At 42.9% G+C, this 18,861-nt stretch overlaps 1 protein-coding gene across 1 annotated transcript; it reads left to right on the top strand.

Moving 5' to 3' along the window:
• The first annotated feature begins 76 nt into the window (after positions 1-76).
• msh2 (mutS homolog 2 (E. coli)) lies at positions 77-17,823 on the top strand. The gene is made up of 16 exons (XM_084142242.1): positions 77-301; positions 1,386-1,531; positions 1,630-1,908; positions 5,381-5,527; positions 5,746-5,895; positions 8,395-8,528; positions 10,589-10,788; positions 10,882-10,991; positions 11,062-11,185; positions 11,272-11,422; positions 11,498-11,595; positions 11,722-11,967; positions 15,232-15,436; positions 16,037-16,284; positions 16,381-16,544; positions 17,434-17,823. Exons 1-16 carry the CDS (start codon positions 94-96, stop codon positions 17,608-17,610), a joined length of 2,787 nt encoding a protein of 928 aa, XP_083998368.1. The 5' UTR covers positions 77-93; the 3' UTR covers positions 17,611-17,823.
• Positions 17,824-18,861: the final 1,038 nt, after the last annotated feature.

Genomic DNA, 18,861 nt, shown 5'->3' with positions numbered 1-18,861 from the left:
ACATCCGGTGAAATATCTGTCTCATTGTTCTATCTGTGCCCTGACTCTTGACGTAACTTCCTGTTTCTCCAGTCCGTGGCGGGAGATTCTAGCATGGCGGTGCAACCGAAGCAGAGCTTGTCCATGGACGCTGCTGCGGAACATGGTTTCCTCAGCTACTACTTCTCCATGCCGGAGAAACCAGACACCACCTTCAGGGTCTTCGACCGGGGTGACTACTACACGGTGCACGGTACCGACGCGCTGTTCGCCGCCAAGGAGGTTTTCAAGACCAACGGAGTCATAAAGACCCTGGGCTCAGGTAGCTTTGGCTTACTTAGCTCACAAAGCTAGCCATCTGCATGGTTTTCCACTTTAGATTAGCTAATCCTGATAGCTAGATACTAAACTACTGCATTTTTTGAGTGGCCAATGTAGTTAGTTAGCTAGCTAGTTTGGGCACTAGCTAAATCCCAATTTGAAATTCCCTAAAATCACGCCACTTCTATACAGCTACGACCGGAAGTGAGTTTTTCATAGCAGGTTAGGAGAATTTACGCAACAGGGCCTCGTTTATCGAAGGCACGTGCGCACAAAATAGTTTTCCCGCGTTGTTTAGTATTTGTCAAGGAACACGCCTGGTAATTTTTGGGACGTTTTATTTTTTTAAATATCTTTTGTATGTAACGTTAGACGTTATTGCGGTAGTTGTACATTTTCGGTGAAAATCACTAAAATATATGTACTTTAGCCATTTTTTAAAATAACTAAACCAAGAAAGACCACATCCTGTCATTTCCAATGCAAACGATTGAGCCATAGTGGGCAGAAGACGCACAAGTTAGCGAGAGTATATTGGCACGTTCTAGCATCATCTGCATATTTCCGTTAGGGGAACGCCTACTCTGGGCAATAACTCAATTCGCATTTGCAATCCTAAATAACACGATTTTAAAAAACTTTTGCAAAGGGTGAAGTCTACAAACCTTAGTCCACTCTGTTCATAACAGATTCTAGTTTTGGGAACAGAAATGTATTGAGATCAAATGTTTAATCAATGATAACATTTGCAGAATGTCTGCCAAAATCCATCTCGTTCCATCTTCTGCCCGCCAGTGGGCTTCCTCTCACTACTATATTTGGTAGTGAGTGGAAATGCCAAGCTGATGCTTCACATTTATACATCCAGTGAAATATCTGTCTCGTTGTTCGATCTGCGCTTTAGCTGTAAACCTGGCCTGATTCTGGTTAGCTACACTATCTAACTACTTCCCTCCTTAATGTGGCAAGCAGAAGCGAAGGACATTGTGCCCCATCTAGCTAGCTGTCTAAAATCATTCACATTTAGTTTTTGTGCAGCTACTAACTATCATTAATTTAATGACCTGTATTTATTGCGTGTGTAGGTAGCCGCAAGCTGGAGAGTGTGGTTCTCAGCAAGGCAAACTTTGAGGCTCTGGTCAGAGACCTGCTGCTGGTGAAACAATACAGAGTGGAAGTCTACAGGAACCATAGCAAAACCAAGGACCACAGCTGGCAACTGGAGTACAAGGTACACACAGCCATAGACACAATCTGAAGATTACATTTATAAGTGTCGTAATAGTTACCTTTCACTACATCTCTCGCTTTATCGCTTTCTCTCACCAGGCGTCTCCAGGGAATCTGACCCAGTTTGAGGAGGTTCTATTTGGCGGGGCTGAGGGAAGAGGGGCTGGCTCAGCTGGGGTTGTGGCCGTACGGTTGGCTGTCGGGGGTGATGGACAGCGTGTGGTGGGCGTGGGCTATGTGGACGCGTCCCTAAGGACCATGGGAGTGTGTGAGTTCCTTGATGGAGAGACTTTCTGTAACCTGGAGGCTCTACTTGTTCAACTGAGCCCTAAAGAATGTCTGCTACCACAGGGCGACAACACTGATAACATACGACAGGTAGGTATGTCTGTGTAAGAGAGAGAAAATGTCTGTGTGGGAGGTGAATGAAGTCGGTGAGAAAGGGAGTGAGGTTAGTGAGAAAGGTAGTGTGTGTGTATATATACAATACCAGTCAAAAGTTTGGACACACCTACTCATTCCAGGGTTTTTCTTTATTTTTTTACTATTTTCTACATTGTAGAATAATAGTGAAGACATCAAAACTATGAAATAACACATGGAATCATGTAGTAACCATGTAGTATTTGAGATTCTTCAAAGTAGCCACTCTTTGCCTTGATGATAGCTTTGCACACTCTTGGCATTCTCTCAACCAGCTTCATGAGGTAGTCACCTGGAATGCATTTCAATTAACAGGTGTGCCTTGTTAAGTTAATTTGTGGAATTTCTTTCCTCCTTAATGCATTTGAGCCAATCAGTTGTGTTGTGACAAGGTAGGGGTGGTATACAGAAGATAGCCCTATTTGGTAAAATACCAAGTCCATATAATGGCAAGAACAGCTCAAATATTATTTTTTTGGGGGGTGGGGTAAGGGGGGGTAGAAGGATTACTTTATCCTATCCCAGGTATTCCTTAAAGAGGTGGGGTTTCAAGTGTCTCCGGAAGGTGGTGAGTGACTCCGCTGTCCTGGCGTCGTGAGGGAGCTTGTTCCACCATTGGGGTGCCAGAGCAGCGAACAGTTTTGACTGGGCTGAGCGGGAACTGTGCTTCCGCAGAGGTAGGGGGCCCAGCAGGCCAGAGGTGGATGAACGCAATGCCCTCGTTTGGGTGTAGGGACTGATCAGAGCCTGAAGGTACGGAGGTGCCGTTCCCCTCACAGCTCCGTAGGCAAGCACCATGGTCTTGTAGCAGATGCGAGCTTCAAGTGCATTCGCAAAAACCATCAAGCACTATGATGAAACTGGCTCTCATGAGGACTGCCACAGGAAAGGAAGACCCAGAGTTACCTCTGCTGCAGAGGATAAGTTCATTAGAGTTAACTGCACCTCAGATTGCAGCCCAAATAAATGCATCACAGAGTCAAGTAACAGACACATCTCAACATCAACTGTTCAGAGGAGACTGCGTGAATCAGGCCTTCTTGGTCAAATTGCTGCAAAGAAACCACTACTAAAGGACACCAATAAGAAGAGACTTGCTTGGGCCAATAAACACGAGCAATGAACATTAGACCGGTGGAAATCTGTCCTTTGGTCTGATGAGTCCAAATTTGAGATTTTTGGTTCCAACCGCTGTGTCTTTGTGAGACGCAGAGTAGGTGAATGGATGATCTCCTCGTGTGGTTCCCACCGTGAAGCATGGAGGAGGTGTGGGGGTGCTTTGCTGTTTACACTGTCAGAGATTTTATTTAGAATTCAAGGCACACTTAACCAGCATGGCTACCACAGCATTCTGCGGCACTACGCCATCCCATCTAGTTTGCTTAGTGAGACTATCATTTGTTTTTCAACAGGACAATGATCCAACACACCTCCAGGCTGTGTAAGGGCTATTTTACCAAGAAGGAGAGTGATGGAGTGCTGCATCAGATGACCTGGCCTCCACAATCCCCCGACCTCAACTCAATTGAGATGGTTTGGGATGAGTTCAACCGCAGAGTGAAGGAGAAGCTGCCAACAAGTGCTCAGCATATGTGGGAACTCCTTCAAGACTGTTAGAAAAGCATTCCATGTGAAGCTAGTTGAGAGAATGCCAAGAGTGTGCAAAGCTGTCATCAAGGCAAAGGGTGGCTACTTTGAAGAATATAAAATATATTTTGGTTTGTAGAACACTTTTTTGGTTACTACATGATTCCGTATGTGTTATTTCATAGTTTTGGTGTCTTCACTATTCTACAATGTAGAAAATTGTAAAAATAAAAACCCTGGAATGAGTAGGTGTGTCCAAACTTTTGACTGGTACTGTATATATACAGTGGGGGAAAAAAGTATTTAGTCAGGCACAAATTCCAGAAAATCACATTGTAGGATTTTTTATGAATTTATTTGCAAATTATGGTGGAAAATAAGTATTTGGTCACCTACAAACAAGCAAGATTTCTGGCTCTCACAGACCTGTAACTTCTTCTTTAAGAGGCTCCTCTGTCCTCCACTCGTTACCTGTATTAATGGCACCTGTTTGAACTTGTTATCAGTATAAAAGACACCTGTCCACAACCTCAAACAGTCACACTCCAAACTCCACTATGGCCAAGACCAAAGAGCTGTCAAAGGACACCAGAAACAAAATTGTAGACCTGCACCAGGCTGGGAAGACTGAATCTGCAATAGGTAAGCAGCTTGGTTTGAAGAAATCAACTGTGGGAGCAATTATTAGGAAATGGAAGACATAAAAGACCACTGATAATCTCCCTCGATCTGGGGCTCCACGCAAGATCTCACCCCGTGGGGTCAAAATGATCACAAGAACGGTGAGCAAAAATCCCAGAACCACACGGGGGGACCTAGTGAATGACCTGCAGAGAGCTGGGACCAAAGTAACAAAGCCTACCATCAGTAACACACTACGCCGCCAGGGACTCAAATCCTGCAGTGCCAGACGTGTCCCCCTACTTAAGCCAGTACATGTCCAGGCCCGTCTGAAGTTTGCTAGAGTGCATTTGGATGATCCAGAAGAGGATTGGGAGAATGTCATATGGTCAGATGAAACCAAAATAGAACTTTTTGGTAAAAACTCAACTTGTCGTGTTTGGAGGACAAAGAATGCTGAGTTGCATCCAAATAACACCATACCTACTGTGAAGCATGGGGGTGGAAACATCATGCTTTGGGGCTGTTTTTCTGCAAAGGGACCAGGACGACTGATCCGTGTAAAGGAAAGAATGAATGGGGCCATGTATCGTGAGATTTTGAGTGAAAACCTCCTTCCATCAGCAAGGGCATTGCAGATGAAACGTGGCTGGGTCTTTCAGCATGACAATGATCCCAAACACACCGCCCGGGCAACGAAGGAGTGGCTTCGTAAGAAGCATTTCAAGGTCCTGGAGTGGCCTAGCCAGTCTCCAGATCTCAACCCCATAGAAAATCTTTGGAGGGAGTTGAAAGTCCGTGTTGCCCAGCGACAGCCCCAAAACATCACTGCTCTAGAGGAGATCTGCATGGAGGAATGGGCCAAAAATACCAGCAACAGTGAGTGAAAACCTTGTGAAGACTTACAGAAAATGTTTGACCTGTGTCATTGCCAACAAAGGGTATATAACAAAGTATTGAGAAACTTTTGTTATTGACCAAATACTTATTTTCCACCATAATTTGCAAATAAATTCATTAAAAATCCTACAATGTGATTTTCTGGATTTTTTTTCTCTCATTTTGTCTGTCATAGTTGACGTGTACCTATGATGAAAATTACAGGCCTCTCTCATCTTTTTAAGTGGGAGAACTTGCACAATTGGTGGCTGACTAAATACTTTTTTTCCCCACTGTATATGCTTATGTGTATATAAATGCTTATGTATAACGTGTGTAGGTGGTGCAGCGTGGAGGTGTGTTGCTGTCAGACAGAAAGAGAACAGAGTTCAGTAGTAAAGACATGACCCAGGACCTCAACCGACTGCTACGGACCAGGAAAGGGGAGGCAAACGCCTGCAACGTTCTGCCTGAACTAGACAAACAGGTAACGCACACAAACCTACTCGTATTGGATGAGTCTTAATAAACAATTGTTGTTGTTACCGCTGTGTGTCGGTCTGGGTTGCAGCAGCTTGTTATGCCAGCATGCATTGCCATTAGTAAAGCTCTTTATGTAACCGCACTGCACACGGATAATATGACCATTGTTTCCAAACACAACACGCTCCACTAGTAGTAAAATGACGTGTCTGTGTGTTCCAGGTAGCCATGTCATGCCTGGCAGCAGTGGTTCGTTACCTGGAGTTGCTGTCTGACCAATCAAACTTCAGTTCCTTCAGCTTGACGACCCTTGACCTGAGCCAGTACATGAGGCTGGACAATGCTGCTGTACAGGCCCTCAACCTCTTTCAGGTAAGTGTGTTTGTCTGAGTGTGTGTGTTTGAGGCTGCACAATTTTTCCGTACAGTCTTCAATGTGGCTTCGGTACTATTGGGTTACTATCAGGGCTCGAAATTAAGATTGTCCTAAGGACGATAAAAAATATGTCTGGGACGGTTCAAAACAGATGTTGGGGCAGTTGTGGGACGATAGTACAGAAAAATATAAAATACATACAAGTGGTTCCATACTAAAATGTTTAAACACAAAGACGAGGCTGATGAAACGGATCACGACATTCAGCTTAAAAGTTGATAAACTATGAATAATTAACATTACGAGCGCAGCAATGTGTTGTCTCGTCTCGGCCATATTTATATGTGTCAATGTTCAAAAATGCTATTACGGGAGAACACTGTTCTCAAACGCGCACCTGATGCGAGCGTTTTTTATAATGCGACAGACACCGCTGGGTGTGCGCGTGGATTGCGACCGGGCCTCCACCCCTGACGGGAATTGGACCGTGCCCGGGCCGTCTTCTGCTGAGTGGCGCAGTGGTCTAAGGCACTGCATCGCAGTGCTAACTGTGCTACTAGAGATCCTGGTTCGAATCCAGGCTCTGTCGCAGCCGGCCGCGACCGGGAGACTCATGGGCGGCGCACAATTGGCCCAGCGTCGTCCAGGATAGGGGAGGGAATGGCCGGCAGGGATGTAGCTCAGTTGATAGAGCATGGCGTTTGCAACGCCAGGGTTGTGGGTTCGATTCCCACGGGGGGCCAGTATAAAAAAAAAAGGTATTCACTAACTGTAAGTCGCTCTGGATAAGAGCGTCTGCTAAATGACTAAAATGTAAAAAATGTAAATGTAAACAGCCTAATAGTAGAACCTTAGAGGGAATATCTCAAGATGCAACAATAGGATTGTGCCTTACTGCCTTTGGACGGTAGAAGAAGAAATGCTGGTTTCAATGGCATCAGGAAATCTTTGCTTTTTTTTTCTTCTACGGTCGGATTTTGACGGTTGGCTATAGCTATGTAGAACGTCCAGGTTTCAAACAATGATATGGCTGGTTAGTCATCGCATATGTAATTATTTAGGTTATGGAAATATCTAATATTAGAATATCATTCAAATTTTAAGCAAATAGGCCTATTAGAATGCACATTTGACTCTCTCCCAGCCTGTCTGCGGGCCCGGAGCTGAGGTTTTGTGTGCCGGGAGTTGCTATGGCGTTTGCATTGTCTGTAGGCTATGGCTAGCTACTATGGTATTCTAGAAAATATGGTTGTATCTCCCTGACCTGAACCAAAGTTATTCTGCCTCCCGCTGCAACACTGCCTGGCTGGTGGCTGTGCCTGCACACGTGAAGAGCTGAGTGACAGATTCATTTTTACAAGCGCTGTGCACTGGCATAAATGTTTTGTTTAATTTACTTGAAATGAAAATCTACTTTAGTGAGATTTTGTCCTTGTGTTCCTTGGCTATTTACATTGTTTTGTTCACAAGCTAGGTTTTTTTATGTTTGAGTTTCAACTGCTAGGGAAGAGAAGCAATGCGGATACTAGTCAGATTCTCAATCCCACAGGCACAAACATGACTCCAGTTGCATTATGGTAACCTCCCGCCCTTAAAGGGGCAGGTGAGCATTTGTCTTATCTGTGATATTTTGGTTAAGTCTCAGGTCACAAAACATTTAATGAAATTAAACAATATACCACATTACTCCTTACTAGTAATACATTTATTGTTTTAGTGACATTACAAAGCATGCTCATCATTTTTTGTGTATGTTTTGGCTGGTAAAAATCTGAGTGGCTGGTAGATTTTTAAATCTACGTGCCACAGTGGCTGTGTACAAAAAAGTACATTTTAAGCCCTGGCCGTTAGCAAGGGGTGGTGCTCAAAAAGGTCAAGGCAACTGTTCTTCAGTGACTTCAGTGGTATATTGTTGTTATGTTGTTTAAAGGGGAAGCTGGTTGTGGAATGTAATTTACATCATTTAGCAGACGCTAAATTAAGTTCTAACTTAAGTTCATTCAGTAACCAGTTCACAATAACATTGTTCTCTCTTAGATATATTGTATACGTGTGGTTAGCACGTTCAATTAATACATTGTAATTATTAATAATGTAATGGATGTTTATGTTTTCATTAAGATGCTAAATGTTTTTTTCTTAACAAATTAAGTTTATGTAATATAGACTGTCTGTATCTGTCTCAGAAATACACCAATTACTTTAAAAGCACTGCAATTGACATAGACCCATGTTGGCATATCCAAAATACTTAAAAAACAAGTATTTAAATTTTGGAACGGTTCAAGTTCAGTTTGGGATAGTTGAAATTGCGCTTCGGGACTGGGACGGTGAGGAAAAAAGATTGTCTCGAGCCCTAGTTACTATATACTATTTAATCGACTTAGTGAGTATACGTTGCAGTTCAGTGTGCGTGTAACCCCAAAGATTGTGCTCCTGGTATTTGTCTTGATTCCGAACAGTCTGAGTCTGTCCTGATAGGCTCGTTCTCCCCAGGGTTCCCCTGATGACACCAGTGGAGCCCACTCATTGGCTGGGCTACTGAATAAGTGCCGCACCCCCCAGGGCCAGCGATTGGTCAACCAGTGGATCAAACAGCCACTCATGGACAAGAACAGGATTGAGGAGAGGTGAGGTCAAACTTCTCTTCAACCCTCTCTCCCTTTCTCTCTCGCTCACCTCAGTACTCTACCAAAGAGAATATCCATGACAAACTCCAGAAACTGCTTCTACAATAGAAATCCCTGATCAGGCTTGTAGGCGATGTCATGGCGACTTAAGCTAGCTAAGCTCATGTGTAGAAACGTGTCATCAGGTCTAACAGTCGTGTCACGCAGAACTGCACATGTGCAGGCCATCAAATAAAATACACACATATATATATATATATATATATATATATATATATGTGTATATATATATATATATATATATATATATATATATATATATATATATGTATATATATATATATGTATATGTTGATTTTGACAAATGGAAGTGTCAGTTTTGTCACTTTCACAAGGTTGTAATAATGACTATAATCATATGATGCGACATGTATCATACCGACTATTTCTACCTACTTGAATGGCGAATAGCTCAGATAAACATAAAATTACCCCGGGACTCGATAGAGCATCGCTCAGAGATTCACATATGATATAACATTCAAAATGGGTGAATCTTTATTTTAAAGGATCAGTGCGGGGGGTGGGACGACTATGTCAAATCATGACGTCAGTGATCTTCAGGTCGGAAAGTTGAAGCTCTAGGAAGAAGGCAGAGTTTCCGAGTTGGATGACCGTTCAAAATGATTTTTCTGAGTCGGAGCTAATTGTTTTGAGTTCCAAGTTGTCTTGAAAGCACCGAAGTCGGAGAGTTCCGATTACCCAGTTGTTTTTGAAAGCGTCATTATTGGTCTATTAACTAATGATGTCACCAGGCAGGTCAAAACTCCATCCCACCAAAACAGGCTGACATTTCTGGCTGTCTCTTCAAACAGCTCTTACTCTAAAAGGGCATTATCATCATTTTCACAATTTCACAGCATTCTTCCAACCTCATACTGTGGAATATATTAAACACAGGAAATTCAAGTTTTTGACTGCACTTTAAGACAGTAGGCAGGATTTGAATATGCTATCATCCTACTTGGACCTCTTTTGCTAACATGGCCTTCAATATGACATCTTCAAAACAAGTCATGTCGCACTGCTGTGTGTGGACATCATCAACATTAGTACATTGACCCAGGTTTATTCGACCAAAGCAATGTCACAAAGATCATTGCGTCATTTGTAATGGAAACCGCAGATGTAGGATATATTTTCTAAAGATAGAATAAATGTTTGTCTGTTCGACGGGTGGATTTGTCTATTGTCCAGCTTTCTTTATTGTGACTGATGATTGCCAAATCATTTTGAAGGTACGCGAGGCACGTGATATATCACATAACTATAAAGCTCCACTCCACATTTAATTCTAAATACCTACTGCTTGCTAAATCTATACTAAACTATCTAATGTTTCTTTGCAAGACAAGGATGGTCTTGACTTTAAAGGACGCCTGAATTGCTTTACATTGCAATTTGAAGTTTCACCATCAAATTGTTAGATTTTTACTAGGCCTACATGAGTGCAAGTTACACCATAACTAGGTTAATGAGAATTATTAGAATATGGCATAATAGTCTATTCTTGCATTCTATCCATGCTGGCTTTTGCGATGGGTGGGCAGGGTATACCGTGTGTCGCCACTTTATTCATGCACAATTTGCCTAAATGGAAACACTTTAATTTAATTAGACATTCTAGATTTGTACGTTTTTATCATTACATCCAGCTGTTTGTATTGACACGACAGTTCAATGGAAACGCACCATGGCAAGCAATTGTCGCATCTACTTTCTATGCAAACTTTCTAAATATCAACAAAAAAATCACTGGACAAGTTAATGGAAACCTAGCTACTGGCTCGAATGTAGGTTGTGCCTTTAGATTTAGAGAGAGATAAAAACTAAAGATGCATTTTTCACTTCTCCCATTGACTTCCCAATCCCCTGGTCTGGTCTGTCGAGCCTGCTTCGATGCGTTTCCTGTAGCCCTCTGTTCCGCTGCCACCTTCTGGTCTTTCCAAGTACTGCAGACACTACCTGTGAATTCCCACTGTTTGTTTGTGCATGTGTAGACTGGACCTGGTAGAGTGTCTAGTGAATGACGGTGAGGCCAGACAGACTCTTCAGGATGATCTGTTGCGGCGATTCCCAGATCTCCACCGCTTGTCTAAAAAGTTTCACCGGCTCTCGGCAACACTGCAGGACTGTTACCGTGGTTACCAGGCCGTGGGCCAGATCCCTGCACTTCTGATGGCTCTGGAGAAACACCAAGGTACACACACACACAAACACACACACACACACACACACTGTCTAAGATGCGCGCACACACACTGTAACTCCCTAGCACCATCCTGTGTTGTAGGAAGTCACCAGATGCTGTTGGAGGCAGTGTTCATCTCTCCTCTCAGAGACCTGCAGGCTGACTTCATCAAGTACCAGGAGATGATAGAAACTACACTGGATATGAACCAGGTAGGTGTGTGTGTGTGTTCCGTGTGAGGTGGTAGAATACACTAGATGTGAACCGTGTGTGTGTGTGTAGGTGGAGCACCATGAGTTCCTGGTGAAGGCGTCGTTTGACCCGGTGCTCTCTGAGCTGAGGGAGAAGATGGACACACTGGAGAACAGCATGCAGAGTGTACTGAACAGCGCAGCACGGAAACTGGGTACACAACACACACAGACACACACACACACACAGACAGACAGTATAGACACACACAGTGTATTTAATTGTGTGGTGTGTGTGTAGGTCTTGATGCTGGTAAGACAGTGAAGTTGGAGTGTAACAGTGTGTTGGGGTATTACCTGAGGGTGACCTGTAAAGAGGAGAAGAGTCTGAGGAACAACAAGGATTTCACAACGCTGGACGTCCAGAAGAATGGAGTCCGGTTCACCAACAGGTCTGGGACGCTCGCACACATGCATACACACAATGTGCCCTGCAGTAAGCTAACTTTCTTTGTGTGTGTGTGTAGTAAGCTGAGTTCTCTGAATGAAGACTACACCAGGAGCAGAGAGGAGTATGAGGAGGCTCAGAACGCCATCGTTAAGGAGATCATCAGCATCGCCTCGGGTGAGAACACACACATACTCTGCAACTTTCTATCAGGTTTGATTTATTAGAATTAGAAATGCATGTTGGATTGGAATCTCCTATGTCCTTTTTTATTTTCTTAACTATACCCCTGGACCTGCCCAGGCTATGTGGACCCCCTGCAGTCGTTGAGTGATGTCATCGCCCAGCTGGATGCGGTGGTCAGCTTCTCTGTGGCCTCAGTCTCCGCCCCCATTCCCTACGTCAGGCCACGGCTCCTGGCTGCGGACTGCAGGCGTCTAGAGCTCCAACAGGCCAGACACCCCTGCCTGGAGTCGGGCGCAGACACAGCCTTCATACCTAATGATATATCCTTCATACAGGGGGAGCAGAGCTTCTATATCATCACAGGTACACACACATGCACAGTTTAATTTTTATTTGATGGATTTCAGAGGAGGATGCAGCCATGCATTCACCTGTTTAGGGATTTGACTGACCACAAAGTCAGAGGACATTGGAAACAAGGGCTAAGTTCCATTCACTATCTCCGGTTCGGTACTATAATTTTTGTTCCGTTCTGTACCTCTGTCATGCGTCTCACATGATTGAGAGGATCAAGTCTGTATCAGCGCAGCCCCTTTTATAGCGCGAAATGCAAAGATCCTGCTCCATTTACTGCATTGTTAGTTCCCCACTCCTGCTGCACAGAAGTTAACACACTTAAATAATGCAACACGGCATGCAGAAATGTTGAAATTGTTCATTAAGTTTAGCAAAACAATGTCCATACAGGCTAGAACACTTTTACAATGCAAGAAGATACTGGCAGCTTCCAGCTTTAATTGTAGGCTAACTTTCTTTGCCAGCTTACAGCTGAATTCACTACCCTAGTACCTTGTTTAATGCAAAATATGCTGCTTTCAAAGCTGATTGCCACCAAAAACGTTATTAATTCACTTCGTCTCCCCGCCTTCCTTCTGGTTCCCACAAAGTCAGATTCCACTGCCTCTCATGACTCATTACTTTCTTAAAAAGAGAGCGCACACTTTTATAAAAGAGTGCTTCTTCTACGAAAATGTTGATCAGTAGAACAAAATAACTTCCCCTAGCAGTTGCCAATGGAATAAATCCTAAATGGAAGGGATTATTCGTCCTCTGTAGCCCCATGAAATTAGCTAAAACAAGCTCAATAACTCATGCATGCACACACTCCTATTGAATAATATGCATTCACCTGTTTTGTGAATAGACAGAGGCTACATCTTGATTTACCTAGTTCATAAAGAGATTTAACATTCAAATAATTGATTACCATTATGTTTTGTAGTTAGATTGGTAAAAACAAAGTCAATTGCCTGTATAATTGATTCATTAACCCTTGGCCTACAATCGGAAATCGAATTAACATAATAAAAGAAATCCCCATCAAAATCAGTCAGTTTTTGCATGGGCTGCGTCTCAATCCACCGCATCCACCGATATCGCCCTTCCGCATCTGGGGTGAAAGGTGGCAGAGCTAGAGCGGTGTTTGTCAGACCGAGACATCCCGAAATTCGGTCTTCTCACGAAAACGTCTGTAGCGTCCGAACGGTTTGGCCTACAAACTATTATGACCACTCTATTGAAAGATGACTCACTAACATGATGGTGTTCTCCATTTTCTCTAGGATGCCCACAAGCCTCAAAATACTTGTTTTAAGGTCCCCGGTACCAGATAAAAAAATGAAAGTTTAGTGCCTACAATAAGGGGATAAATGCATGTAAAACAATGAAACGTTTCAGATATAGCACAGACACTTCAGAACAAACTTTCTTTTGATATTTTTTGGGACTGACCTCTGTTGTTCCATGTAGTGAATCTGTTATTCATTGTGTTTCTATTGGCTAATAGCAGTAATGCCAAATCCAATGTTCCATCCAATAATTGTTTTCTCTTAAAGGGTCTTAATTCAAAATCAAATAGCTAAATAATCCTTGGTATGACCATCTTAAAACAATTCCATATGTTGTCTTAGACCCCCTCCGGCTTAGACAGGGCTAAGACCCTAGAGGTGAATGCATACATGGCTGTACATTTCTTTATATAACATTTTTCAAATGTAATGATATTGAACTAAAAAGTTGCCCATTGATTGAACATAGCAGTAGCTGATTTTTATCTATCTGGATCAAGCGCCATTCTGTGACTTTGGCTAATACGCCTTTTTTCTGTTGTGGTATCGAGTATCGGGTGTTGTGATACTAAACCTGCTATCAAAGTCAAACTTATGGTATCGCGACAACACTAGTGTCAACACCATAGACCGTATAAGGGTCAATACCCATAAAAATAGAGCACACCATGGAGACGTATACATTTTCTTGATTGTGGAGGCCAGGTCATCTGATGCAGCACTCCATCACTCTCCTTCTTGGTAAAATAGCCCTTACACAGCCTGGAGGTGTGTTGGGTCATTGTCCTGTTGAAAAACAAATGATAGTCCCACTAAGCCCAAACCAGATGGGATGGCGTATCGCTGCAGAATGCTGTTGTAGCCATTCTGGTTAAGTGTGCCTTGAATTCTAAATAAATCCGACAGTATCACCAGCAAAGCACCATAACACCTTCGCCTCCATGCTTTACGGTGGGAACTACACGTGTGGAGATCATCCGTTCACCTACTTTGCGTCTCACAAAGACACAGCGGTTTGAACCAAAAATCTCAAATTTGGACTCCAGACCAAAGGACACATTTCCACTGGTCTAATGTCTATTGCTCGTGTTTCTTGGCCCAAGCAGGTGTCTTCTTCTTATTGGCTTCCTTTAGTAGTGGTTTCTTTGCAGCAATTCAACCATGAAGGCAGTCATTGTAAATAAGAGTTTGTTCTTAACTGACTTGCCTAGTTAAATAAAATAAAATATAAAAAAATGAAGGGCTGATTCACACAGTCCCCTCTGAACAGTTGATGCTGAGATGTGTCTGTTACTTGAACTCTGAAGCATTTATTTGGACTGCAATTTCTGAGGCCGGTAGCTCTAATGAACTTATCCTCTGCAGCAGAGGTAACTCTGGGTCTTCCATTCCTGTGGCGGTCCTCATGAGAGCCAGTTTCATCATAGCGCTTGATGGGTTTTGCGACTGCACTTGAAGAAACTTTCAAAGTTCTTGAAATGTTCCGGATTGACTGATCTTCATGTTTTAAAGAAATGATGGACTGTCGTTTCTCTTTGCTTATTTGAGCTGTTCTTGCCATAATCTGGACTTGGTCTTTTACCATATAGGGCTATCTTCTGTATACCACCCCTACCTTGTCACAACACAACTGATTGGCTCAAACGCATTAAGAAGGAAAGAAATTCCACAAATTAACTTTTAACAAGGCACACCTGTTAATTGAAATGCATTCCAGGTGACTACCTCATGAAGCTGGTTGAGAGAATGCCAAGAGTGTGCTAAGCTGTCATCAAGGCAAAGGGTGGCTACTTTGAAGAAACTCAAATATAAAATACATTTTGATTTGTTTAACACTTTTTTGGTTACTACATGATTCCATGTGTTATTTAATAGTTTTGATGTCTTCACTATTATCCTACAATATAGAAAATAGTAAAAATAAAGAAAAACCCTTGAATGAGTAGGTGTCCAAACTTTTGACTGGTCCTGTACATTAACCAACTCTCCCACTCTACAGGTCCTAATATGGGCGGGAAGTCTACCTTTATCCGGCAGGTGGGCGTGATCTCTCTGATGGCTCAGATTGGCTGCTTTGTCCCCTGTGAGAATGCGGAGCTAAGCATGATTGACAGCTGTCTGTGCCGTGTTGGGGCAGGGGATAGCCAGCTCAAGGGCGTGTCTACGTTTATGTCTGAGATGCTGGAGACCGCAGCTATTCTCCGGTGAGAACATGTGCACACACACACCACCACCATCATCTGCAGCTCTTATGTCTCTTTTAGTTTAGGGAAATACTTTGCTCTCCCTGATTACAATAACAAAGTGCTTTGTGTGCATCATTGATAATTAACATGTACAGGTAACTGCCAACATAGTGTCTTAAGGCTTTGGGGCACCCCAGAACAGCTTCAATGCACCTTGGCATAGATTCTACAAGTGTCTGGAACTTTATTGGAGGGATGCGACACGGTTCTTCCACGAGAAATTCCATAATTTTGTGTTTTGTTGATGGTGGTGGAAAACGCTGTCTCATGCGAGTCTCCCATAAGTGTTAAATTGGGATGAGATCTGGTGAATGAGATGGCCATGGCAAATGGTTTACATTGTTTTCATGCTCCTCAAACCATTCAGTGACCACATGGTAGCCAAAATAATAGCCTGCCCAGCATTTTTTATACATTCCTTTAAGCGTGATGGGATGGTAATTGCTTAACTCAGCAACCACACCTGTGTGGAAACGCCTGCTTTCAATATACTTTGTTTCCATTATTTTGGCAGTTACCTGTACGTTGACTCAACTGTTACTCTTTTCTCTCTTATAGTTCTGCCACGAAGAACTCTCTAATAATAATCGATGAGTTGGGTCGAGGAACATCTACATTCGATGGCTTTGGTCTGGCCTGGGCCATCAGTGAACACATCGCCTCTAAGATTGGCTGCTTCTGTCTGTTCGCCACTCACTTCCACGAGCTTACGGCGTTGGCCACACACCACCCCACCGTCCGCAACCTGCACGTCACCGCTCTGACCACTCAACACACACTCACCATGCTCTACAGGGTCAAACCAGGTACACACACACACTACGCTGTAGTATTCAGTGTATACACACAAACGTCACAGCAACATCAGAGCAGCGGTTGACAAAGTATGTGTGTGTGTTTAGGTGTGTGTGACCAGAGTTTTGGGATCCATGTGGCGGAGTTGGCGTGTTTCCCGCCGGCGGTGGTTGCCATGGCAAAGCAGAAGGCTGCAGAACTGGAGGAGTTTCAGGAGGAGCCTAGTGTGGAGGAGGGGCCAGAGGCCAAGAAACGACGCACCGATAAACAGGTAAACACACAGTACACACTACTGCAATGCTAAGACAGAAGATACTTTTGACTGTCTTTTTGACAAAAATATAAACGCAACAATTTCAAAGATTTTACTGAGTTACAGTTCATATAAGGAAATCAGCTAATTAAATTAATTAGGCCCTAATCTATGGATTTCACATTACTTGGAAGGGGTGTAGCCTTGGAGAGCATAGGCCCACCCACTTGGCATCCAAGCCCAGCCAATCAGAATGAGTTTTACCCCACAAAAGGGCTTTATTACCGTCAGAAATACTCCTCAGCACCGCCCCCCAACCCCCCTCAGACAATTCCACAGGAGAAAAAGCCGGATGTGGAGGTCCTGGGCTGGCATGGTTACATGTGGTCTGTGGTTGTGAGGCCAGTTAGACGTACTGCCAAATTCTCTAAAACAAAGTTGGTGGCAGCTTACGGTAGAGAAATGAACATTCAATTCTTTGGCAACAGGTCTGGGGGAAATTCCTGCAGTCAGCATGCCAATTGAACGCTCCCTCAAAACTTGAGACATCTGTGGCATGGTGTTGTGTGACACAACTGCACACTTTAGTGGCCTTTTGTCCCCAGCACAAGGTGCACCTGTGTAATGATCATGCTGTTTAATCAGCTTCTTGATATGCTAAACCTGTCAGGTGGATGGATTATCTTGGCAAAGGAGAAATGCTCACTAACAGGGATGTAGACACATTTGTGCACAAAATTTGAGAGAAATAAGCTTATTGTGCGTATGGAAAACTTCTGGGATTTTTTTATTTCAGCTCATGAAACATGGGACCAACACTTTACATGTTGCATTTTATATTTTTGGCTTCACTTATAATTACTCCAACTTCCTAATACAATCTCTCTTTTTCTCTTGCTCTCTGCAGGAGGGAGAGGTATTGATCCAGTCGTTTCTGGAGAAAGTGAAATCTCTGCCAGCAGTCACCATGACTGACCAGGAGGTGAAGGCGGAGCTTAAAGCCATGAAGGAGGAGCTTGTTGCCCGTAACAACGCTTACATCACCGAGCTCCTGGCACGCTCCGCCCCTATCCACTCAACCTGAGACCGGTCGTACGGTACACACAAAACCTGAGATCGGTTCTGTATACACTCGCACCCTAGTCAGATGTCACCCATGGCAGTGTGAGGAGTCATCTACAGTAGTTGACAGCACTTGGTCAGTTTTGCTTTTCTGTTTTTCCTTACCATCTTTATAGTGTTATAGAATGTGTTATGTTAACAGGTTTCCAATAAAAAAAAAAACCTGTTCAAATGAGTTATTCAAATCGTTCTGTATTTTCTTGAAAGTAATGATATTTGCATGAATAAACCCCATCCCTCTTAGCTGAGACGCCAGGGGTGTAATCATTAGTCCAAACATGTTCCGTTTTGCAACTAAAATGAGTTTCTAATGGACTAATTCAGGTAGGTCCCTCCCCATTCACTTCTGTTTGAGAAATGTTTTGCAACAGAATCTGCATAATGGAGAGATCACCATCATGAGGTGACTAAAAATCTAGTTTTATAGGCATACTACATTTCAGTTAAAATTTGAAGAAACTTTATGAAATGTCTATGCTATACGCATAAATAAAAGTTGGCTAAATCATACAAACAAGTTTCATTTATACATCAAACATACTAAATCTTACATTTTCACAAAGTTCAAGCTATGAATAACAATGTTGGTGCGTTTTTGACATGCATAATTCCTGATCAAACGTGAGAATTTTTTATAGATTAAGCCTCAAAATAGCCTGGCTGACATGACTCATGTGGTACATAGGGTCATGGCTAGAGGGATCAAGCTTTTATCAAATTAACATCGAAAGTAGAATTTTGACGTTAATTTGACAACCTGGATCCCTTCTAGCCATGACTGGTACACAGTGAAAGAGAGCTGTGACACACTGGTCTGGACAGGAGTCCATTGTTGGTGCAATATTACTGCAAAAGTTGTCTCGAGCTTTGATTGGTTCTCAGAAAAAAAATTAAATTCTGGGGGGTTGAACAGCCCCTAGCCATATGAGTGACTGCTAGCAAGATGCACCCACAGCAGAGTGAGAGTAATGACATGGTGCACATACAGTGCTTTCGGAAAGTATTCAGACCCCTTGACTTTTTCCACATTGTTACGTTAGAGCCTTATTCTAAAATGGATGAAATTGTTTTTTTCCCCCACAAATCAACACAATACCCCATAATGACAAAGCAAAAACAGGTGACATTTTTGCAAAAATATTAAATAAAACTTTTACTTAAGTATTCAAACCCTTTACTCAGTACTTTGTACCTTCAGCAGCAATTACAGCCT

Source organism: Coregonus lavaretus (assembly GCF_964263955.1).
Source record: "Coregonus lavaretus genome assembly, chromosome: 25".
NCBI classification, from domain to species: domain Eukaryota; kingdom Metazoa; phylum Chordata; class Actinopteri; order Salmoniformes; family Salmonidae; genus Coregonus; species Coregonus lavaretus.
This window is presented reverse-complemented; position numbering and strand designations above follow the sequence as displayed.